This window comes from Panthera onca, chromosome E2 (assembly GCF_046562875.1).
Source record: "Panthera onca isolate mPanOnc1 chromosome E2, mPanOnc1 haplotype 2, whole genome shotgun sequence".
NCBI classification, from domain to species: Eukaryota; Metazoa; Chordata; class Mammalia; order Carnivora; family Felidae; genus Panthera; species Panthera onca.
The window spans coordinates 24,826,741-24,851,525 of record NC_138353.1 but is presented as its reverse complement, the minus strand read 5'-3'; the positions used below and the strand labels follow the sequence as shown (position 1 = coordinate 24,851,525).

Here is a 24,785-nt window from a genome sequence, read left to right as displayed (position 1 = left end):
TCAATACCCATCACCCACTTTCCCCTCTCCCTCACCCCCCATCAACCCTCAGTTTGTTCTCTGTATTTAAGAGTGTCTTATGGTTTTTCTCCCTCCCTCTGTTTGTAACTCCCCCCCCCCTTCCCCCATGGTCTTCTGTTAAGTTTCTCAAGATCCACGTATGAGTGAAAACATATGGTATATGTCTTTCTCTGACAGACTTATTTCATATAGCATAATACCCACCAGTGTTCCATCCATGTTGCTGCAAATGGCAGGATTTCATTCTTTCTCATTGCCAAGTAGTAATCCATTGTATTTATAAACCACATCTTTATTCATTCATCAGTTGATGGACATTTAGACTCTTTCCATAATTTAGCTATTATTGAAAGTGCTGCCATAAACATTGGGGTATGTGTGCCCCTATGCATCAGCACTCCTGTATCCCTTGGGTAAATTCCTAGCAGTGCTATTGCTGGGTCATAGGGTAATTGTATCTTTAATTTTTTTGAGGAACTTCCACACTGTTTTCCAGAGTGGCTGCACCAGTTTACATTCCCACCAATAGTGCCAGAGGGTTCCTTTTTCTCCACATCCACGCCAGCATCTATAGTCTCCTTATTTGTTCATTTTAGCCATTCTGACCGGTGTGAGGTGGTATCTCAATGTGGCTTTGATTTGTATTTCCCTGATGATGAGTGGCGTGGAGCATTGTTTCATGTGTCTGTTGACCATCTGGATGTTTTCTTTGGAAAAGTGTCTATTTATGTCTTCTGCCCATTTCTTCACTGGATTATTTGTTTTTTGGGTGTGGAGTTTGGTGAGTTCTTTATAGATTTTGAATTCTAGCACTTTATCCAATATGCCATTTACAAATATCTTTTCTCATTCTGTTGGTTGCCTTTTAGTTTTATTGATTGTTTTCTTTGCAGTGCAGAAACTTTTTATCTTGATGAGGTCCCAATAGTTCATTTTTGCTTTTAATTCCCTTGCCTTTGGAGATGTGTTGAGTAAGAAATTGCTGTGGCTGAGGTCAAAGGTTGTTGCCTGCTTTCTCTTCTAGGGTTTTGATGGTTTCCTGTGTCACATTCAGTTTCTTCATCCATTTTGAGTTTATTTTTGTGTATCGTGTTAAGAAAGTAGTCTAGTTTCATTCTTCGGCATGTTGCTGTCCAGTTCTCCCAGCACCATTTGTTGAAGAGACAGTCTTTTTTTCCACTGGATACTCTTTCCTGCTTTGTCAAAGATTAGTTGGCCATACATTTGTGGGTCCAGTTCTGGGTTCTCTATTCTATTCTATTGGTCTGTGTGTCTGTTTTTGTGCCAATAGTATACTGTCTGGATGATTATAGCTTTGTAGTAGAGGCTAAAGTCTGGGATTGTGATGCCTCCTGCTTTGGTTTTCTTCTTCAATATTACTTTTAGCCAGGAAAACACTTAAAAAGAGAAACTTTAAAAAAAAAACTATAAGGGTTGAATAGCCTTATTAATTAAAACATTGTAGCATTGGCAGGGACAAATAAACCAGTGGAAAAGAATAAAAAGTGCAGAATTAGACCCAAATTCATATGGAAAGTTAGTATATGAGAAAGGTAGTATTTAAAATTACTAGGGTAAAGATAGACCTTTTCTTCTTCTCATTTTTATTGTGGTAAAATACATACAATATTTATCATTTTAACCATTTAAGTGTACAGTTAAGTGGAATTAAAAACATTCACATTTCTGTGTAGTCATCATTGCTATTTATACTTAAAACTTTTTTATCATCCCCAACATAAACCCTGTACCCATTAAACAATCTCTTCCTCCCCACTCCACCACCACACCTCCCCCAAATCCCTGGCAGTCTCTCCTTTGTGTCTCTGTAAATGTGCTTTTTCCAGGTATCTCATATATAAGTGGAATCATATAATATTTGTCCTTCTGTGTTTGGCTTATTTTACTAAGCATAATGTTTGCAAGGCCTGTCTATGTTGTAGCATATATGAAAATTTCATTACTTTTTATGGCTGAATAATTACCATTTTATGTACATACTACATTTTTTAATCCATTCATCTGATAGACAGTAGGGTTGTTGTAATGAACATTGGTGTACAGATATGTGTTCGAATCCCTAATTTCAGTTCTTTTGGATATATACCTAGGAGTGGAATTGCTGGGTCATATAGTAGTTTTGTGTTTAACCTTTTGAGGAAACGTAAAACTCTTTTCCACAGTGGTTGCACTATTTTACATTCCCACAAGCAATGCATGAGGGTTCCAGTTTTTCTATATTCGTACCAGCATTTGTCATTTTCCAATTTTTTTTTAAATAACCTAATCCTAGTAGGTGTGAACTGTTATCTTACTGGGTTTTGATATGCATTTCCCTAAACACTAGCAATGTTAAGCATCTTTTCTGGTTCTTATTGGCCATTTGTATTTCTTCTTTGGAGAAATGTCTATTCAACTCCTTTACCCATTTTTAATTAGGTTGTTTTGGTTGTTTGTTAAGTTATAGAAACTCTTCATATATTTTCAGTATTAATCCCTTGTCAGAAGTATGATTTGCAAGTATTTTTTTCCATTCTGCAGGTTGTCTTTTCACTTTTTTAATAGTGTCCTTTGATGCACAAAATTCTTAATTTTAATGAGATCCAACTTACCTAATTTTTTTTTATTTTTATTGTTAATTGTGGTAACATACAAAAAATATAAAATTTGCCATCCTATTTTTAAGTATATAGTTCAGTAGTATTAAGTACTTTCACATCTTTTACTGTTGATCTCCAGAACTTTTTCATCTTCTAAAACTGAAACTCTATAGCCTTAAACAACAACTCCCATTCTTCCCTCGCCCCTGTCCCCACTAACCTCTATTCTACTTTCCATCTCTAAGAATATGACTATTCTAGGTATGTCAGTTAAGTAGAATCACACAATATTTGTCTTTTTGTGACTGGTTTATTTCACTTAGCATCATGTGTTCATGGTTCATCTGTGTTGTAGGATGTATCAGAATCTCCTTTCTCTTTTCTGTTGTTTGGGGCGGGGGGAGGAGCAGAGGGAGAGAGAGAATCTTAAGCAGGCTCCACACTCAGCATGGATCCTGACATGGGGCTCGATCCCACGACCTTAGGATCATGACCTGAGCCAAAATCAAGAGTCAGACGCTCAACCTACTGAGTCATCCAGGCACCCCAGAACTTCCTTTCTTTTTAAGGCTGAATAATATTCCATTGTATGCAATTACCACATTTTCTTTATCCATTTATTGGTTGATAGACACTTGGGTTGTTTCCACCTTTTGGCCATTGTGAATAATGATGCTGTGATTGTGGGTATATAAATACCTCTTTGAGACTCTGTATTCAGTTCTTTTGGATATATTCCCAGAAATGGAATTATTGGATCATATGGTAATTCTGTTCTTAATTTTTTGAGAAACCAACATGAATGTTTTCCATAGAGACTTGTACCATTTTTTGTTCCCACCAGCTGTGCCCAAGTGTTCCAGTTTCTCTGTATCTTTGCTAACATTTATTATTTTCTCTCGTTAGTAGCTGTCCTTTTGGGTGTGAGTTGATACCTCATTGTGGTTTTGATTTGCATTTCCCTAATGATTAATGATGTTGGCCATCTTTTCAAATCCTTGTTGACCTTGTATATATTTTTGTTTGAGAAACATTTATTCTAGTGCTGTTTGCTCATTTTAAAATCAGGCTATTTGTGGGGCACCTCGATGGCTCAGTTGGTTAAGCATCTGACTTTGGCTCAGGTCACGGTCTTGTGGTTCGTGGGTTTGAGTCCCGTGTTGAGTCAGCTGTGCTGACGGCTCAGAGCCTGGAGCCTGCTTCAGATTCTGTGTCTCCCTCTCTTTGCTCCTCCTTCCCTGCTTGTGCTCTGACTCTCTCTGTGTCTCAAAAAAATAAACATTAAAATTTTTTTTTTTTTTAATCAGGCTATTTGTATTTTGTTGTTGAGTTGTAGGAGTTCTTTATATATTCTGGATATTTACCCCTTATCAGATTCGTGATTTGCAAATATTCTATTCTGTGGGTTGCCTTTTCACTGTTAACTGTGTTTTTTTTCCCAGAAATTTTAAATTTTGATGCAGTCCAGTTTACCTGTTTTTACTTTTGTTGTCATATCCATTAAACTGTTGTCAAATCCAGTGCCATGAAGATTTTCCTCAATGTTCTCTTAAAGACTTTTGTAATTTTAGTTTTTACATTTAGGTCTTTGATCCATTTTTGAATTAATTTTTGTATAAGGTCTGGGTTAGGGTCCAACTTCATTCTTTTGCATGTGATATACAGTTTTCCCAGTACTATTTGTTGAAAAACCATCCTTTCCCACTAAATGGTCTTGACACCCTTGTCGAAAATCAGTTGACCATATGTGTGAGGGTTTCTTTCTGGTCCATTGTTCTTTATGTTTGTTCTTATGCCCATATTGTTTTAATTATTGTGGCTTTGTAGTTAGTTTCAAAGTTGGGAAGTGTGGGTTCTCCAGCTTTATTCCTTTACAAGATTATTTTGGTTATTCAGGGCCCCTTGTGATTCCGTATAAAAATAAGGATCTGCTTTTCCATTTCCATTGCCAAAAAGGCTGTTGGACTTTTGATGGGGATTATATTGAATTTATAGATTGCTTGGGTAATACTGACATCTTAATGATGTTAAGTCTTCCTATCTATGAGTATGATTGTCTTTTCATTTATTTAGATCTTGCTTGATTTCTTTCAGCAGTGTGTTCAGCATAAAATCTTAAGTCCTTGGTTAGATTCATTCCTAAGTATTTTATTGGAATTGCTTTTTTAGTTTTCTCTTCAAGTTATTCATCCCTGGTGTATAAAAACAGAGTTGATTTTTATTCTTGTATCTGACAACTTTGCTGAAGTTTGGAAAGTTTTTGGAAACTTTTTTTGGAAATGATCTACTTTTTTTCATGGAACAATGAATGATCCACTTTTAGCATTTCCCAAATGGCTACCCACTTGTCCCTGCACTATTATTAAAAGAGCCATTGTTATCTACCATTAACATAAGTTAATTCCTCTATAGTTGGTATGTAGGCTTGCTAACTGTGACTTAAAATCCAGAAGCATTAAAAGAAAAGGTTGATAAATTTCACTAAGTTAAATTCTTGCATAACAAAAAAAAAAATCCCGTAAATAAAAGTTTTTCAAAGAGTAACTGGGGGAAAATATTCATAATATATACCCATAAAAAGGACAATACTTTTTATATTTAAATAGCTTTTAAAATTTGAGGGACAAAAGCTTTTCAGGTTGCAGTGCCAGGCAGTGAGGAGCTCTTGCCCCACTGGTAGCTATGTAGTCCAAGGGCCCTCTACAGTCCATGCAGGTCCTTGGACACAGGAAGGTGGCCAGTGCACATCCTGGTGCATTGCAAACAGGGCAATGGCCTTATCCAGGTGAATGGACAGTCCCTGGAGATGATCCATCAGTGCACACTACAGTACAAGCTGCTGGAACCTGTTGTGCTTCTGGGCAAGGAATGATTTCCTGGGGTGGATGTCTGAGTCTGCGTGAACAGTGGTAGTTACGTGGTCCAGGTTTGCACAGTTCACCAGTACCAGCTCCAAAGCCCTGGTGTACTTATTACTAGAAATATGTGGATGAGGCTTCCAAGAAGGAGCTCACAGACATCCCCATCCAGTATGAGTGGACCCTGCTGGTGGTAGTGGATCCCCATTGCAGCAAATCCAAAAAGTTTGGAGGCTCTGGTACCCATACTTCCTACCAGAAATCCTATTGATAAGCCCATTGTGAAGATCAGAGTTCACCTTGGTAATAAACAGTGGTTGTGAGATTTAAGGTTTTGAAATAAAACAAAACAAAAAATTTGAGTTTGGGACAGAGTTCCAAAAACCTGTTGTAAAAATGTGAATCAGACATGAAGGGACAACTCAAAAAAGTAAGACATAGCAATGGCCTAAAGTATATGAAAAAAGTTCAAATTCACTCATAATTATAGAAATGCAAATTAAAATAATACCTATCAATGACAAAAATTTTAAAATATGACCGTATACTTCGTTGGTGAAGCTGTGAAGATATGGATACTCCTATACATTGCTGTTGAGAGTGTGAATTGTTACAATCTTTTGGAAGGGAAATTTGGTAATACCTAAAAATATGTATTTGTTAATTTTTTGACCATTTCTGGGATTTTACCATGAAGATACACCTCCAACAATATAAAAATGCATACATACAAGATACTCACTGCATCAAAGTAGTGTAATGTAATTGCAAAATGTTGGAAACAGTCTAAATGCCCATACATAGCAAAGTGATTAAACTATGGTATGTCCATGCAGTGGAATAATGGAGCTGTAAAAAAAGAATGAGAATTATCTATATCAATTGATACGGAGTGTTGCCAGGATAATATGCTGTTAAGTGACAAAAGTAAAGCACAGGAGTATCCATAGTATACTATTCTTTTGTGTAAGAAAGAAGGAGATAATAAGACAGTACATACACATCTGCTCATTTGTATAGAATCCGTACTGGGAGGATAAACTGGAAACTAAAGTGATTGGTAACCTATAGGGGGTAGGTGGGAAAGGGGTGCATAAAAGTGGGGTGATGGGAACTAGGTATCAGGAATGAGGAAGGAGTGACATTAAAGGGGATGGAGGAAGAAAAGAGCTTTATTCCAAGTTTTTTTCGAAAATAACATCTTCACCGGATACTGTAATGTTAAAAAGAACTGCACATTAATGCTGTAATCTAGTCAGTAAATGTATTTCTTACAGGGCCATAGATCAGCAATTCTGAAACTGCCTTATGTGTGTACTCAAACTGAACAAATAGGTAAATGTTTTAAATAACAAGAACTGGGTTCTCATAAATAAAGAAAAGAGAAGGCTAAAATGAACTCTGTTGGTTTGGGTTTGGTTTGGTATCTGAGCTATCAATATATGTGTGGGTTGTTATGCATGTTTCCTACCAATGTCCACTGAGAGTGACTAAAAGGTATGACACCCCAATAGTAATGAATAAACCTAGGATCCAGTTTTTTATTTCTAAGTAAATATTTTATTTCCTCAAATAAAAGGAACCAGGGCTCCTTGGAGAAGTTGTTGATTCTAGGACTGAGAGAAAATACTAAAGGTGCCTGGGACACCTTGATGTGTGCCAGGTAATAACAAAATGCTTTTAAAAAGGCAGGGGGATATTGTTGAAAAAACATGGGAGTCAACCGGAAAGAGTTCTAATGGCCGAAGCTGGAGCAATTTGAGGAAAAGAAATAATGAAATCACTGGATTATAATTCATAGAATAATGTAAATATCCATGAGTCCATACTGATACAGATAAAAAAAATGGGGAAAATGAACAATTCTCGCTTATAATAAAATTCCAATTAAAACTGTGGAAAGATGTAAGATATGAGGAAAATAGAAAAGAAATATTAGCTAAACACAGTAATAATTATTGTAGACAAGATCCACCAACTGATTGTAAAATTAGTGAGTGAAAATTTGAGAAGTAAAACTCATATAGATTCAAAGAATGTCCCCCAAAGTATATCTTCATTAATCACAAAGGGAAAGATAGTAAATTTATCAGAATGAAACCTGCTAAAATTTATCTTAATAAATCGCTTAATAAATGATCAAGGTGAACATCACAATAATAAAACATATTGATATCATGAAACCCATGATGTGATGCACTGGGAAGGATTCATCATTTCTGTGTACTCTTGCCAAAATGTATAACCTTAGTCCAGTCATCAGCCAAACCCAAATGAGATATATTTGACAGAGTAAACCAATCAGTAGTCTTTAAGAGTCATGATCACGAAAAATAAGGGAAGACTGTAGCATTGTCAGAGATTGGAAGAAACAAGATATGACAACTAAATATAATGTGGGAGTTTTTTCTTTCACAATGGCCTGTTCTTGCTGAATGAAATCTATTTCTTTGTTTTCTCTTTGAACATTAAAGGCATGTTTCAAAATGTCATATTCTAACATCTTAAAATGTCTGTTTTAGATTGTTCCATTATTTGTATATAGTTCTGAGATGAAGAGTATGAATTCTATTCATGTGTCCCTTCCCGACTGTGCTCTTTTAATGTTTCCCACTTTTTTGCATTTGGGAAATTCTCTATTGCTTTTGGATTTAGCTCTGTATTAAAACAAGTTTTGTTTTTTGGTTATATCTCAATTAGTATGTCTGAAGTGGGATGTTATGCGTCTTGCATTTATTAAATCTACTATATTGATGGAAAACCTTTCTCCCCTATTCCTGTTCCATTTATGAACAATAGGGTAATTGCTTTCAGTGTATTAGGGACTAAATAAAGTTACTCACTTTCCTAATATTTATCATGTAGTTAAATATATGGGGTGCTTTTTTGTTTTTTGGTAACTATTTTATGGTTGAGGTCAGAATTTTTTTCTGCTTTTGTAATAGATTATTGACTTATTTGAAATAGTTTAGAACTTAAGTGAGGGTAGAAAGGAATAGAAACCTTTTCCATTTCCACTTTGCCATCTTGGAAGCGTAGGGGAGGAAAAAGGCAGAAAAGTTAGTATTGGAGGAATATGTACTTACAAAGGGCTGGAATTAAAGCTGCTGAAAAGGAAAACTTCCCCCTTCTTACCGCAAGATATTCCCAGATTTGAATTCTGCTGAACCTTTCTCTCTCTCTCTGTAACCCTTTGGTAGGTTTAGGTCACATGTATGTTATGGTTATAGTTTTAAAAAGTACACTGTACAGTGGACCCTAGTGCCATTTAAATACATGACTGCCAGGGGAAATGTGAACTTAGGCAAACAGTTCTTTCATATACCTAAAATACTATTTATATTCATTTACACCAAAATTAAGTATGAAGCCAAAGAAAGTGAAACAGAGAGGTGAAAGAAGAAAAATTCCGTAGTAAATAAGGATTTAGAATGTGTAAAGAATGTGTGAAGTAGCATTCAGATCATGTGAAACAGGGAAGAGGAACACCTAAAAATACTCTGTCAGAAAACATAAGAAACAGGTATTTATCAACCCATTATGGGAGATTTTTTTTCTAAGCATTAAACTTATCTGAAATCTTAATTTGATAGTAGAGAAAAAATTGTGTGGCATTGAGTTCCTAGATTTAAAAGCACAACTTATATTTTAGTTCAAAATCATTTCTTTTATGGTAATGCTTATAAAATTACTGGAAATTTTGTTCCTACTGTAAAGTCATCTGCCTGATATAAACTGATGGCAGCAGAACACAGTGATAAAAAACGTGTGTTCTCCAGATGAAATTTCTGATATTTGATTGGTAAAGTTGATATCAGGTCTGTTTTCAGGTGTGTTGTTTAGTATTCGTAATGATATTATGGTATTCAGTTTTCTTTGATGGCTGAGTTTTTATTGTTTATTTCTTCCACAGAAGTGGACTGTACCATATCTTTGAAAGATTTGCGAATACTGTTTTTATATGAATTTAAACTAGGACATAGTGCAGCCACAGCAAGTAGAAACATCAATTCTGTCTTTGGAGAAGGCTCTGTTAGTGAAAGGACTATCCGGTGGTGGTTTGAAAAATTTCGTTCTGGGGATCTGAGTCTGAAAAATGAGCCTCGAGGGAGACCCAAATCTGTTTTAAATGAAGATCAATTGAGAGCCATGGTGGAAGCTAACCCCAAAATGGCAATTCGAGGCCTTGCAGCAGACTTAGGAGTTTCTGCTACAACAATTTCTCGACATCTGGCTGCAATAGGAAAGGTGAAAAAGTTGGACAAATGGGTAGGTACCACACCAACTGATGGATGATCATATATGGAGATGATTAGAGATGTGCTCATACCTTAGGATTTGAAAGAGCAGAGACCTATTCTGGAGAGGATCATAAGCTTTGACAAAAAATGAAAGTGGTCTGGACAATGGTTGGATGTTGATGAAGTTCCCAAACGTGTTAAAACTATTGCTGCAACCAAAATGAAGGTTCTAGTAATGATGGTGATCTGCAGAGAGAATATTTATTACTTTTAGCCCAGGCAAAACTAACAGTAGCATCTTATTGTCAAGAAGTTGAAATTATGTATAAAAATAGATTTAAAAGCACTCTGCATTGGTTAACAGACATGGACCTATACTTTTCCATGACAACATTTGACCACTGAAATTGCGGACCACCATAGGGAATAACTGAATTGGGCCAAGAACTTTTGCCACATCCATCACTTTCAACAGATTACCACCTTTTTCATCATTTGGAAGTCTAAGAAACAGAACATTCTCCAATAGAGAACAGTAATTGAAGGATTTGAATAAGTGTTAACAATGCTGAACTTTATTAATATGTAATTTAGTATTTGGAAAAATTTATCATTTTGGGAAAGCAGTTATTGCTAGCAGCACATATTTTGGTTGAATGAAACTTTTCTTTTTCTGAAAAATATAACATTTTCATTTTTATATAAAGGCAGTTTCATGTGGTTCAACCTAATATCTTCCCAGACCCTGGCAGAACATGAAGACTGAAAGGTACCTAATGTACTGGAAAACTACAAGCTACCCCTGAGTTTTGGGCTTCTTCATTGGAGGAATGTAGAACAACCCAGAGTGTATATATGTTTGAAAGATGCTTGGGAGTCAGCCATGCAAATATCTGGGTATAAAGAAGGTTTTAGAGAGATGAACAGCCTCAACAGAAACTTTCAGGCTCTGAGAAAATATTTTTTGAATAAAGAAATGAAAGCATGTTTCTAACACCAAAAGCCATGAACACAATAGACATGGCACAGTGGTGCTTTTGAGTGGTAGTACTTACTGTCACACAACCAATCCCTTTCATATGTTTTCCATTCTTACTCTTTATTTTTAAAAAAGTGTAAGTGGCCTGTCAGAGACCATAATTAATGGGCTCTTTATGATTTTATAGCTAGATTGCAGTTACTCCTTGTGGCTTCCAGGGATTAAGTTGGCATAAAGATAACTGATGGTCCTCTTCCTGCCTTTCTCCCTCCTGACAACTTGCTGTGTCTATCCTATGAAGGAGAGTTAGGGAATCCTAAAAGCTAAGAGGTGAGAGAAGGACATCCTGGAATGGATCTTACTTGAAGAGAGAGACAGAAAGAGGGAAGAAGGGAGACAATTGGAGGGAAAGATGGAATGGAAATTACCTAAAGTAGAATTGACTGTGAGCTAAAAGATTAAAGACCATGGGATGCATTACTATAAATTAAAAATAAAGAAGTCCCTTTCTTTGGGTAACAGTCCTGCGCTATGACAGAGGCTTTGTGAGCAGAGTGCCTTTCAGTTCTAATTTACTCCCCTGGCTGGATGCCCTGGTCTGGAGTCACCTGCTTATTTTACTGCCCCATCCTTGGATTGTCAAGGAATCTATTGAGTGTTTTTGTGGACTCTTGCTTACTCTCAAGAGAGAATGAAGCCTGAGATTTAGCTCAGACTGATAAGGTAACCAGGCTAAAACCAGAAGTATGGGAAGGACTTTATATGAAAGGCAGCAAGTACAAGGGTGAGGTCAAATGGTCACAGAGGGTTGCCCAATGTGAAAGAAAGTGGTGTTGTATAGTTACTTAGTCTGAGTAGTAGTTGCTTTATGGCCATTCATCCTTTCCTCAATTCTCAGACCCCTTGTCAGACTTCAGAGTTGGATCCTAGACTTTTGTCTAAAACAGTTGGTGGATATCCTTGTTCAGCCCAAATGAGTGGTTTGGGGATGGGTAGGCAACCCAAAAAGAAGCAGTGAAATGTGATGAGACATGGAAAGGAGCAGTTATAGAATGTTCAGTTATCCTAGCAATCATCACCTCCAAGAAGGGGTGTAGACTTGAGAGGCAGAAATGGGTCCTGGATTGAGTTGTGTCTTTACTACTATTAGTATATTTTGGTTATGTGAGATGGCAAGTACCCTTTTTGCTTAAACCGTTTTGGAGAGCTGGGCTATTTTGGCAGAAGAAAGATTCCTGACTGATACTCTCCCCTGAGCCTTACTAAACTGTAAAATGAAGTTCATGATACCACCTTGCAGGGGTTGGGGATCAAGAGGGACAATGTAAAGCACAGGCATGGAGTAGATGCCCAATAAGTAGTATTTAATACTATGAAAAGTAAAAGCAGAAGAAACAAAGTAAGGTGTGTGGGATACCTCTGGAGGCCCCTCTGTGTCCACGGTAGCCAGTTGGGGTGAGTTCAGTGCTCACTGAGGCCGGTGCCTGGCTTGGACTGTCCAGAGGTACCCAGCTGTAGAAGAGGGATGACTTCTTCAGTCACTTTGAGCCTGTGGCTTTTCTGTAGTAAGTAGCAACTACAACTTTTTTTTTTTTTAAGATTATTTTGAGAGAGATGTGTGAGACCACAAGTGGGGGAAAGGCAGAGAGAGAGGGAGAGAGAGAATCCCAAGCAGCTAACAGTGCAGAGTCCAACACGAGGCTCCATCTCACAAACTGTACGATCATGACCTAAGCCAAAATCAAGAGTTGAACACTCAACTGACTGAGCCACCTACGTGCCCTGGAACTACAGCTTTAAATTTATAACTGGAAGCTATATTAGATTTTCAAGAAAAATGAGAAATTTTATACACATAAAGTCCTGCCAAGCATCCCATCTTATTCTCCTTTCCTAGGGGAAAAAAAAAAAAAAGAAAAAAAAAGCTTTAAGAGGTTCCTTGGTAGAAACTTTGGTTTGAGTGTCAAAGGAGTGAGATGGAAGCTGCTACATCTCACCTCCCTGCCATTCCCTGGCTTGGGTCCTTATTACAAAAGGAAATATGAAGTGGCTTTGAGTCACTTACGTGACTCTTGATCTTAGGGTCATGAGTTAGAGCCCTGTGTTGGGGGTAGAGTTTACTTAAAACAAAAAAACAAAGTGGCTCTGAATAGCCATTTTGGTTTATTAAGTACGTAGTAACCGTTATTAAAGAAGCTCCTGCCTGGTCTGATTGCTTATTGTGAGACTAGAGCACCTACAGTTACTTTAATAGCATGCATAAAAGATCTTGGGTAAAGTTAGAGATAGGATCAAAAGCCAGTGCAAAGTAGACTGTTCCAGGACCTGTCAGTAGGTTGGACTCTCTCTTCTTTCTGTTGGTGCTTTGGCCACAGAGCTTCCTTTCACTTCCTTTTATCTCAGCTAATTTGTCCATGCTGCTACTGTTCTTCACCTTATTAACTCTACCTGTCATGCACATTTCCCCCAGGATGTCTTACCTGATTACCCCACCCCACTACAGGTCAGGTCCCCTTGTCAATGGCTTTAGAGCCCCAGTATGGTTCCTTCGTAACTGTGATCACAGTAGTTACATGTTTATTGGTGTGATAGTATATGTTTGTCATCTTCTCTGTTGATTATAAGATTCACAACAGCAGGGACTTTTTTCCTCACAAGATTATACCCCCATCAAGAGCACAAGGTCCAGCACATGGTAGGTACCTAGTAAATGTTTATTAAATGAATAAGTGTTAGGGCCAGTGTCATTCACTTTATAGAAAATCCTTGTTTTGGTATCAGTGTAAGTAAGGAATATGTGGATAAGACATAATTGAAAACCTAATGAACAGTGGCTTAAATACGTAGGTTTTGTTTCCTGTAACTTATGAACATTTTCAAACATAAAAACAAAATACCTGAATTTTACAGTGAACACCTGTATGCCAGCCACCTAAATTGACATTACTTTACTTTATGATTATACTTTATCACTTTACCTACCCACATAGCTATCCTTTTTTTTATGCATTTCAATGTAAAGTTGCAGGCATTAGCACATTTCACCCTTAATACTTTAGCATACATATCATTACCTAGAGTTAAATATTTGTTTAAAGTTCTTGTTCTCATAAATTTAAATTTGATAAAATGCCCAAATCTTAATTGTACTCTTCAGTATGTTTTGACAAATGCAAACACTTGTGTAATACAAATCCCTGTCGAAGATACAGACTATTACTATCATCCCAGAAAGTTCTCTCATACCCCTTTTCATTTTATCCCCACTCTTACAAGACCCCAAGAGGCAAAACAACTGCTCTGATTTTTTTTCTACCATGGAATAGTTCTGCCTGTTCTAGAATTACACATAAGTAGAATTGTGCAGGATGTGCTCTTTTGTGTAAGGATTCTTTTACTAAGCATAATGTTTTTGAAATTAACCCATTTTGTGTGTATCAATGTTTCATTCCTTTGAAAAGCTGATTAGTATTCCATGAAACAAATATAACAATTTATCTATTTACCTGTTTGATGGACATTTGTGGGGTTTTTTTTTTCAGTTTGAGCCTATTTTGAATAAAGCTGTTATGAATATTCTTGCACAAGTCTTTTTGTGGACATATCTTTTGTATCTTTTGGATAAATATCTAAGATTGGAAATACTGGGTCATAGGCATATGTATATATCTAGTTTTCCTAGACCTTTTCCCAAAGTGATTACACTATTTTATACCCTCCATTCTCACTAACATTTGATGTCACTCTTTTTATCTATTCTGGTGGGTGTGGAGCTGTATCTTATTTTGAGCTACTTTCCCCCTTTCACATTATAAGGAAAATAGGGAGGCAGGCTATGACTGGAGTAGGCACTTAACAGTGCTATCGGGGACCCATGCACTTTGTTCATCCTTAGTGGACTTTGATTATAGTTCTATGGATGGCTTCTGAGGTAGTCAGCCCATTGAGTGTGGGCTGGGCTTTGTGACTAGCTTAGTGACTAGAATACAGCAGAAGCAATGAGATGCCATTTTTGAGATTAAGTTATAAAAAGAGTGTGGCTTCTGTCATGATCATTCTCTCATACTTTTTGGGATTACTCATTCTAGGGAAAGCCAAATTGCTATATTGTGAGGCAGCTCACAATTGCCATGTTGTGAAGAGATGATGTGATAAGGGACAGTCTGCCAACAATCAAAAGAGTGAGTGTAGAAATAGATCTCCTTTTGGTTGAGCATTCAGATGGGATTGCAGAACCACACCTGGATTCCTAACCCAGAGAAACCGAGGTAATGTTTGTTGTTCTGAGCCACCAAGTTTTGGGGTACTTTGTTATGTAACAATAGGTAACTAATATGACACCTCATTGTCTCATCCTAAGATGGCTTTTTGTACCTTCAGGGTCTCTTGTTCATGCCCCAGACAGTAAGAAAAAGTATGAAGGGCAAAGGACAAAGAGTTTTTTTTTAATATGAATCTGTTCATTTAAAAAAAAAAAATTAACCTTTATTTATTTTTGCAAGAAATAGAGCAGAAGCAGGAGAGGGGCAGAGAGAGGGAGACAGAATCAGAAGCAGGCTCCAAGCTCCGAGCCGTCAGCACAGAGCCTGACGCGGGGCTGGAACCCACAAGTGGTGAGATCATGACCTGAGCCAAAGTTGGACGCTCAGCCGACTGAGCCACCCAGGCGCCCCGAATCTGTTCATTTTTATCAGGAACTCAGAACCTTTCCAGAAAATCCCACCTCAGCAGACTTTGGTTTATATCTTTTTGGCCAGATAACGCCACTCAGCAGACTGGTTTGTATCTTACTGACCAGATAACTCCCCATGACCACTTTTAGCTAGAAGGCATCTAGAGAGAAGCAGGGACCTAGATGGAGTTTGTGTCAGCCAACTGTCAGTGTCTTCCACATTAACCATTTTGGAAACCCCATAGAGTTAAAGACATTAAAAGACCTCTTCATTAACACCTACCCCAGCCAAGTGAGCTTTTGAGGAAATTTCCAGAAAAAGGAAATGAAACTTTCAGAAAACTCCTCAGGGCTTGGATTGCAGGGCCTAGGTTTCTGATTCGTGTCCCACCCCATTCTTGGAAAACTGCAGCACTATCTTCCATGGCTCCTTCTAGTCCTCCAGTCCTTTGCAATAGATACTTCAGACCTATCCTGGAAATACTTCTGATAACTCTCTGCCACAGCAAAATGGCTTCTCAAGTTTTGCTAACATTATGGCCTTCATATTTTTTTAGTCCCTCTCCTCTCCTTTAGTGACCTTTCTTTTCTCCTGTCTCAGGTCTGATAACTTAAATTTTGCTGGACCAATCATTCTCAAATTCAAATCGAATCGTGTTACTCCAACTTAAAACCCTTATTGCCCCATTGTCCTCAGGATGAATCCTGAACTTCTTCCCATGGTAGCGAAGACCCTGCATAACTGGATATAGCACACCTCCCCAGCACTTTGCCCTGCACTTGGTATTCCCACACCAAATTGCTTACTTTCTCTGCCCCATCTGCCTGAGACCTCCACTTGACATCCTTAGGGATTCAGCTGTGGAGATGACTTTTCTAGAAAGCTTTCTAGGACTTCTAACTCCCTCAACAGTGGGGCAGGTGACCTCTTAAGTAGCTCAGTAGTTGTTACAAATTCTTTTCCCTTTATGGGGGAAAAGGCCATACCAGGTTGATCTAGTAGAAATTTCAAATAATATGAATTGAATGGATATATGAATGATAGGGAATGAAAAATAAGTCTTCCTATTCCTGCTGTCCATTTCCTTTTCTCCAGTTTCTCAATACATATTCAAGTATAAATACATTTTCATATTATTTTTATAAGGTGTTCTGTACCTTGTTTTTCCAATTAACACTTGTTTTAAAATTTTTTCTTAATATTTATTTTTGAGAAAGCACAAGCAGGAGAGGGGCAGAGAGATGGAGACAAAGAATTCGAAGCAGACTTCAGGCCCTGAGCTGTCAGCACAGAGCCCTACGCAGAGCTTGAACTCATGAACCTTGAGATCATGACCTAAGCCGAAGTTGGATGCTTAAGGTGCTCCAACACTGTATTTTGGAGACCATTATATCACTTCATACAGATCTATCTCATTCTTTAAAGAACTGCAGCGATATTCTGTTGCGTGCATGCCTTAATTTGCCCAAGCAATTTGTTGTCCTACACCTGGACTGTTTCTGATTTTCTCTGACAAGCAGAGACGCAAAGTGCAATATCTTTGCACAAATGGATTTGAGTACAGGTGGAAAATATCTTTTCCACTATTAGGGGTGAATTGCTAGATTATGGGGCTAGGTCAATGGCTATGTGGATTTAAAATTTTGGTATGAAGTTCTAAATAGTCAACCGATTTACTCTTCCTATCAACCGCCCAGTTCTGCTGTATTCTAATATTAGGCCATGTACCACAGTAGTCTGCATATTTTTTGAGGGCAGGCACTTCCTAGTATTCACATTTGTCTGGCTGGCAGAATTAGCTTTCAATATTTGAGTTAACGTTGAATTTTGTATCTCTTAGCGCCGATTCTAGGCTTGACATACAGCAGACTCAGCAGGTGTCTATTACAATTCCTCAATAATTAGAGTGGCTAACGTTCACTGAAGTGTATTAAATGCCGCGACTTGCGCTAAGCGCGCTTTCTCTTCCACCACTTTCACTCACGATCTTCTTCCTCCCGGGGGGAGGGGGTGTCCAGCACCACGACCCGCCTTATCTGTGCATTCGTTGGCCGATCCCGACGCCCGTTACTGCTGAGCCACGCCCAAGCCACGCCCCCACGCATTCCGCAGGGCCAGGAGAAGGCGTTGGTCATTGTGGACCTTCGAGACCGTCTCTTCTCGTGAGAATCTGGACACGCTCGAAGACCGGCGCCGTGAGTGTGGGAGCGAGTCTCGCGGGCCCGCGGAGTCGACGCCAGAGGCCTGCGGCCGCTGCTGGTGCACGCCACCGCCCCCCCTCCCCCGGCACGCAGGCTCCGTGCGAATTCGCGCACGCGCGCGCGCACCCGCCCAACCCTTGGTCTGGCCAGCAGGGACCCGCCTGGCGGAGGCAGGGCCGATGAGGTACTAGGGGAGGAGCCCGAGCTGCTGCCGCTGCCGCCGCCGCCGTCGCCGCCGCTGCTGCCACTGCCTCCGCACCCGGAGAGGAGCATGTCTGCAACTCGAGCCAAGAAAGTGAAGATGGCCACCAAATCGTGCCCCGAGTGCGACCAACAGGTGGGCGCAGAGGACCGGGCGAGTGCGCGGGCGGGCGGCCGTTGGCTGTGGAGAGGCCGCCTCGCCGGGTTCGGGAGGCCGAGTGGACGGGCCGCTTGGGCTCGGGGGCTACAGTGGAAGCCCGGAACGGGCCGGGCTGAGCCGAGGGGGTGCCAGGGAGGCGCTCAGGGTCGCAGTCCGGCCGGTGCCCACCTGGCAGCGTCAGCCAGGCGACTGTGTGCGCGGGAGGGAGGCGTGGGTTTGTCTGGAGCCTGTCCGGATCCTCCCCGAGTCGCCTGGCCGGCTCCGGTTGACAGCGGCGGGAGTGTGGGGGCAGCGGCCCAAGTGGACGAGCACGGCCCCTTCAGCTCCCCTTCTGCCCGACGAGAATGCCCGATGTGCCCGGCTCCAGGCTCCTGGGTTCTGGCTCCGAAAGCGGCTCCTGCCACGCAGGGTTGCTTTGTTCACATAAGATGTATACAGTGAACCCCCAAAACTGTTCTGCCGCGAGCTAGGCGGAGGCTTAATGTGACAAAAGGGGCCGCAATGCAATGGTTTCAAGTTTAGGCGAATTTGGACAATTTTTTTCTTCTAAATATATATTCCTTATAGTTTTGAGGGAAATAAAAGTGAATCTTTACATTGTTTTTTGTGAAACATTATTGAATAACGCCCCCATTGAAGCCCTTGTCTTCTGGGCGCTCCTCACTTCCCCCACCCGCCCTCGTATCCGCTGTTAAAAATTTGGCGTTTCTGCTTCCAGATCTTTTAAAAAATTTGTATGTAGTTTTATGAATTTTAAATGACTTCTTTCTGCACAGAATTAATAGTGACAGCTGTAATTTTTAAAATCGCATTTTACTGTTTGTTAGTTTTATGCATGCCTCATTGTTTACTAGAATAATGGACGTTCCTCTAAGTCTTACAATCTATTGAGTTAAAACTCTCAATAAAACCATCTGAAGGCCCTTATTACATGCCAGTGTGCAGATCTGGGTGTGATTTTTTTCTTTTCTACTGAGGCAGTTTTTTCAAAATGACTACCTTTCTCCCCCACTTTTCTTTAAAAAAAAAAATATTTTTCTTTAAAACAGGAGTAGTATGGCTCCAGTAAATAGCTGGAGAGCTTTTTAAAAAAATAACATGCTGATGTTAGTGCATTCTTTAAGAGCAATCTCGTACGTTGATCTAATCTAGTAAAAGAAAACATTACATGTTTCAGTATATTTTATGAGCAGTGATAGAAATTTAAGGAAGGAAGATTGTGTAAGGAGAATTAGTTTATTGATCTTTTGAGTTTATTGGGTATGCAGTATAAAAACAATTTAGCCATGTTTTTTGAAGTAAAGTTAAACTTCTATTCTTACCATTAAAATTTGTTAAATCTGACAAAATTGGATTTTGTGATTTAAGTCTCTTTGCTAGATAATATCAATATTTAAATCATTTCCATTTGTTCTAATGAACTGCAGTATAAGGTTTACATGGTATGCTTTATGCATTCCAGTTTTTGTAGGGCACAAGTTATTGCAAGTCTTGACCTTGTTTTACTTGGCATAATGGAATCTTTTGGGAAAAATAACCTGTTTTTAATATCCTGGTTAAAGAAAAAGGAAAGGATAATAAACTTGTTAGGAGTCCCCTTAATTGTTCAGCAAAATGTGATGAGCATTTTATTTGTAAACATACATTAATTTTGTCACACACACACAAAACTCCCCCCCCCCCCCCAGCTGCCATTACAAAATACCATAGATAAGGTGGCTCAAACAGTAGTAATTTATTTTTTCACAGTTCTAGAGGTTGGGAGTCCCAGATCCTCGCAGAGAGTGAGCTTTCTGGTTCTGTTCTTTTTTTATAAGGGCACTAATGCCATCATGAGGGCCCCACTCTCGGGACTTTAAACCTGATTATCTAATCTCCAAATACCTTCAGATTAGGGGTTAGCATTTCAATTTATGAATTTTGGGAGGGACACGATTCAGTCCACAGCAAGCTACTATATAATTTAAAATGTTGGTTTTGTTTTTTATTCTAAATATTTAAGAGAATATAATATACATGAGGACTAATTAAAATTTTTGGTGATTTTTGGGGCTCCTGGATGGCTCAGTGAGTTAAGGGTGCCACTCTTGATTTTGGCTCAGGTCATGATTTCATGGTTTGTGAGTTCCATTCGAGCCTTGGGCTCTGCACTGACAGTGAGGCACCTGCTTGGGATTCTTTCTCTCTTTCTCTCTGCCCCTCCCCTGCACCTGTGCTCTCTCAAAAATAAGTAAACATTAAAAAAAACCTTTTGGTGATTCTTAAAAATGATTTATCTTTTACTAAAAGCAACTGGATTGAAGGCAACAAAAGATTAATTTTAAATTTCTAATTATTGGAGAATACAATCTTCCAATGGTTACAAATGAGAAAAAAATTATAATCTAGAAAGCCATTTTTTAAAAAAAAAAAAATTTTTTTTTTTCAACGTTTATTTTTGAGACAGAGAGAGACAGAGCATGAACAGGGGAGGGGCAGGGAGAGAGGGAGACACGGAATCTGAAACAGGCTCCAGGCTCTGAGCTGTCAGCACAGAGCCTGACGCGGGGCTCCAACTCACGGGCCGTGAGATCATGACCTGAGCCGAAGTCGGACGCCCAACCGACCAAGCCACCCAGGCGCCCCTAGAAAGCCATTTTTTAAAAAAGTATTTATTTATTTTGAGAGAGAGTTCATGTATGCGTGTGTGGGAGGGGCATAGAGCAAGAAGGAGAGAGAAAATCCCAAGCGGGCTCTGTGCTGTCAGCACAGAGCCCGTATGTTCTGTTTCCGTGTGTGTAAAAGTTTAAAAACAGGTACAGAGATCAAGAAAGACATAGATTTTCAGTTGCTTTGTAACATACCCTTTATATCCTGTATTGAAAATACAGTTCTGAAACATCTAAACCACAATACTTTTCATTTTCGAGAGGTTTCACATCAAGTAGCTCAAACTATTGAACCATCTTGTATATAGGAATATTCAAGATTCTTATTAGTTGTCTGGTATCTTTTGTATATGTGTCTGTTTTTGCCTTAAATTTTTTTAATAAAGCAGTTTTTTTTTCCATTTATAGGAAATGTTATGTGTTATGTTGCAAACGTGTCCACTGTAGGTCACTTTGGTTCTGTTAGCAAGGAAATGTAAATGAGTTCTCTGTAGTGTGGTTATTTTGAACTTTTGAAAATCAATGAAACAATATAGAACCAGGGTCTTGTTTTTGCACTTGTTTTTTTACCCGATGCGGGGCTTGAACTCGTTAACTGCAAGATCATGACCTGAGCCAAAGTCAGACACTTAACTGACTGAGCCACCCAGGGCCCCTATTTTTACCTTTTTTACTTGTAAACAATCTGAATGCACTTTACAAGGGATAAATTGATACACAATAAGTCATCAGTAAACAAACTTTAGGTTTTTTATTATTTTTTTTATTTTAAAATCCTGAGAGTATAGCATTAGAACTTTTGTTAGTATCATCTTTGTCATTACAACTGAAATTTGAAGGAAATTTAGGATTTTTTTGTTTAAAATCCAAATTGTACTATAAAAGAGCAATATTACTGAAGTCCACCCTATTTAATATTCTTTTTCTAGGATCTGGGTTTTGGTGGTGGTTGGTTGTGTTTTTATCAGAGTTGGGATTAGGGGAATGACAACTTTCCATTTAAAAGGGACTTTAGGGTAACTTAGCTCAGGCGCATGAATGTTTCTAGTCCTAAAACATTTACTAAGGGATGAAAATCCACCTATCGATTGGTGTTTGTACATTCTTTATCCCAAAGGCAAATGTACATGTCTCACTTAAGTGCAGCCCTCTGTTAATTCTGGATATGGGTTGATATATTATTCTTGTGTATAAGACAGAGACCTAAATTTATATTTGTTCGGTTTTAGTGACTGGAAGAATATGCTTGCTGAGTAGCAAAAGACCTTTTGAACAAGAAAATCATGTTTCTGTGTTTTTTGGATAGCACTAATTTAAAATAGTTTACAGTACAGTGAATTACCTTAATAGTGTAAGTGTAAAGGAAATGAGTCAGTACCTTTGAGTTTGATTTCTGTGAAGATGTGAAATTTTAAAATGACAAACATCTATTTTGGGTACATTTTACAGTAGTAAAAAATGTAACATTACATTTTCTGTCCTGGTTTGAAAGAATCTCATCATATTCTTGATAAAGCATGCTGTTTGAGCTATCTGGAGTTCGATTATTTTTATAGGATTCATTGTGATTTTTCTGAAATTGCAAACTAGAGATCCTTTGTTTAGTATTTTCATGTAAAAAAAATTCTATCAAAATATTAATTTAGCTTAATCAGATCAAGTATTTATATTTTAGACCATGAAGCATTTTTCATATATATGGATAAAAAGCTTTATAATTGTAGCTAAGCTTTCACACAGGCAAAACAATGGGCAAATGGAATTTATCTTGAAAAGTAAATTACAATTTTCTGACCATAATTATTCTGAGTACTTTTTATTGAGATTACTTTCTGGTTTTTGGTGAACATGTCTTGATTTCAGGGATCATTAAGGCTAGTATTAGTGAAATGACTATGCAAAATCAAACTTTTAAAAATGATTTTTAATAATATTTGGCTTTTGAAAAATCATTATAGACTTGACATGGAGAAAGCCGCTTGTAAGTAATTTACACATTTGGAAACAGAAGGTTGGGGGCGCCTGGATGGCTCAGTCGGTAAAGCATTTGACTTTGGCTCAGGTCATGATCTCAGGGCTCATGGGTTCAGGCCCCGTGTTGGGCTCTGTGCTGACAGAGCACAGCCTGGAGCCTGCTTCGGATTCTGTGTCTCCCTCTCTTTCTGCCCCTCCTGCTCGGGCTTGAGCGTGCTCTTTCTCTCGCTCTCTCTCTCTCTCTCTCAAATAAATAAAAATATTAAAAGAAAAAAGATCCTAGATCTTGACTCCTACATTCTCTTTTGTTTGTGCTATACTTTTGCCCTTCAAAGTGATTGTTGTGAACTACTCTTTTTTGTCAGTGGCAATTGGCATCTTACCCTCTCATTTTAGAACCCGAGTCATTTTCAGTACTTTCCCTTTAAAAAAATGGTTTTAACAGAAGTATATTTGGCAGCGTTACATTAGTTTCAGGTGTACATTATAATATTTTGATAGTATAGGTTAAGATGTGTTCACCATAAATGTAGCTACCGTCTGTCACCCTAGGAGTCTATTCCAGTACCATTGACTGTATTCCTTGTGGTGTGCCTTTCAACCCAGTGACTTTACTTTGTTCTATAATTGGAAGCCTAAACATCCCATTCTCCTTTACCCATTTTGCCCATACCCCTACCTATGCCCCACCCCAAAGGGGCCATCAATTTGTTCTCTGTATTTATGTGTCTGTTTCTGCTTTTGTTTGTTTGTTGATTTGTTTTTTGGATTCCACATATAAGTGAAATCATATGATATTTGTGTTTCTCTGACTTATTTCACTTAGCATAATATTTTCTTTTTTTTTAATGTTTGTTTATTTTTGAGAGAGAGAGAGAGAGAGAGGAACAGAGAGAGAAGAGAGAAAGAATCCCAACCAGGCTCTGTGCTGTCAGTGCAGAGCCCGACATGGGGCTCAAACCCATGAACTGTGAGATCATGACCTGAGCCAAAATCAAGAGTTGGACACTTTCTCGACTGAGCCACACAAGCGCCCCAGCATAATATTTTCAAGGTCCATCCATGTTGTCACAACTGGCAAAATCTCATTCTTTTTATGTCTGAGTAATACTCCTGTGTGTATGTGTGTGTGTGTCACAACTTCTTCATCCATTTATCTGTGTATGGACACTTGGGTTGGATATCTTGGCTATTGTAAATAATGCTGTAATAAACATGCCTATGTAATAAAGATGCCTATGTCTTATCAAATTAGCGTATTCCAGTCGGGCCCTCATTCTTATGCTGGGATTTCTTTAATTACTTTCTAACCATGTTCTCTTTTCTAACTGGTTCTAATAAACTGCTTTCAAACATGTATTTTATTTTATTATTTATTATTTTTTATTTTTTTTTCAATATATGAAGTTTATTGTCAAATTGGTTTCCATACAACACGCAGTGCTCATCCCAAAAGGTGCCCTCCTCAATACCCATCACCCACCCCCCCCTCCCTCCCACCCCCCATCAACCCTCAGTTCTCAGTTTTTAAGAGTCTCTTATGCTTTGGCTCTCTCCAACTCTAACCTCTTTTTTTTTTTTCCTTCCCCTCCCCCATGGGTTTCTGTTAAGTTTCTCAGGATCCACATAAGAGTGAAAACATATGGTATCTGTCTTTCTCTGTATGGCTTATTTCACTTAGCATCACACTCTGCAGTTCCATCCATGTTGCTACAAAGGGCCATATTTCATTCTTTCCCATTGCCACGTAGTACTCCATTGTGTATATAAACCACAATTTTTTATCCATTCATCAGTTGATGGACATTTAGGCTCTTTCCATAATTTGGCTATTGTTGAGAGTGCTGCTATAAACATTGGGGTACAAGTGCCCCTATGCATCAGTACTCCTGTATCCCTTGGGTAAATTCCTAGCAGTGCTATTGCTGGGTCATAGGGTAGGTCTATTTTTAATTTTTTGAGGAACCTCCGCACTGTTTTCCAGAGTGGCTGCACCAATTTGCATTCCCACCAACAGTGCAAGAGGGTTCCCGTTTCTCCACATCCTCGCCAGCATCTATAGTCTCCTGATTTGTTCATTTTGGCCACTCTGATTGGCGTGAGGTGATATCTGAGTGTGGTTTTGATTTGTATTTCCCTGATGAGGAATGACGTTGAGCATCTTTTCATGTGCCTGTTGGCCATCTGGATGTCTTCTTTTGAGAAGTGTCTATTCATGTTTTCTGCCCA

General features: G+C 38.6%; 2 protein-coding genes and 1 pseudogene across 4 annotated transcripts in view; all 3 read left to right on the top strand.

Moving 5' to 3' along the window:
• The window catches only part of LOC144612750 (uncharacterized), a 61,487-nt gene extending 43,731 nt beyond the window's left edge, over nucleotides 1-17,756 (top strand). The window contains exons 6-7 of the mRNA XM_081791380.1: nucleotides 9,393-9,748; nucleotides 17,391-17,756. Coding sequence (XP_081647506.1) covers nucleotides 9,393-9,748; nucleotides 17,391-17,756 — 722 coding nt within the window. The remainder of the gene's footprint in view (nucleotides 1-9,392; nucleotides 9,749-17,390) is intronic.
• On the top strand, nucleotides 5,304-6,749 carry LOC132690425 (small ribosomal subunit protein uS9 pseudogene; annotated as a pseudogene).
• LOC132690424 (UPF0547 protein C16orf87) overlaps nucleotides 17,740-24,785 on the top strand; it is a 35,311-nt gene continuing 28,265 nt past the window's right edge. Inside the window, exon 1 of one of the 3 annotated variants that reach the window (XM_060650839.3) lies at nucleotides 17,740-17,910. In XM_060650839.3, the coding sequence (XP_060506822.1) occupies nucleotides 17,845-17,910 (66 nt within the window). In that variant the 5' untranslated portion in view covers nucleotides 17,740-17,844. The remainder of the gene's footprint in view (nucleotides 17,911-24,785) is intronic. The other 2 variants (XM_081791535.1, XM_060650835.2) reach the window with 2 other exon arrangements.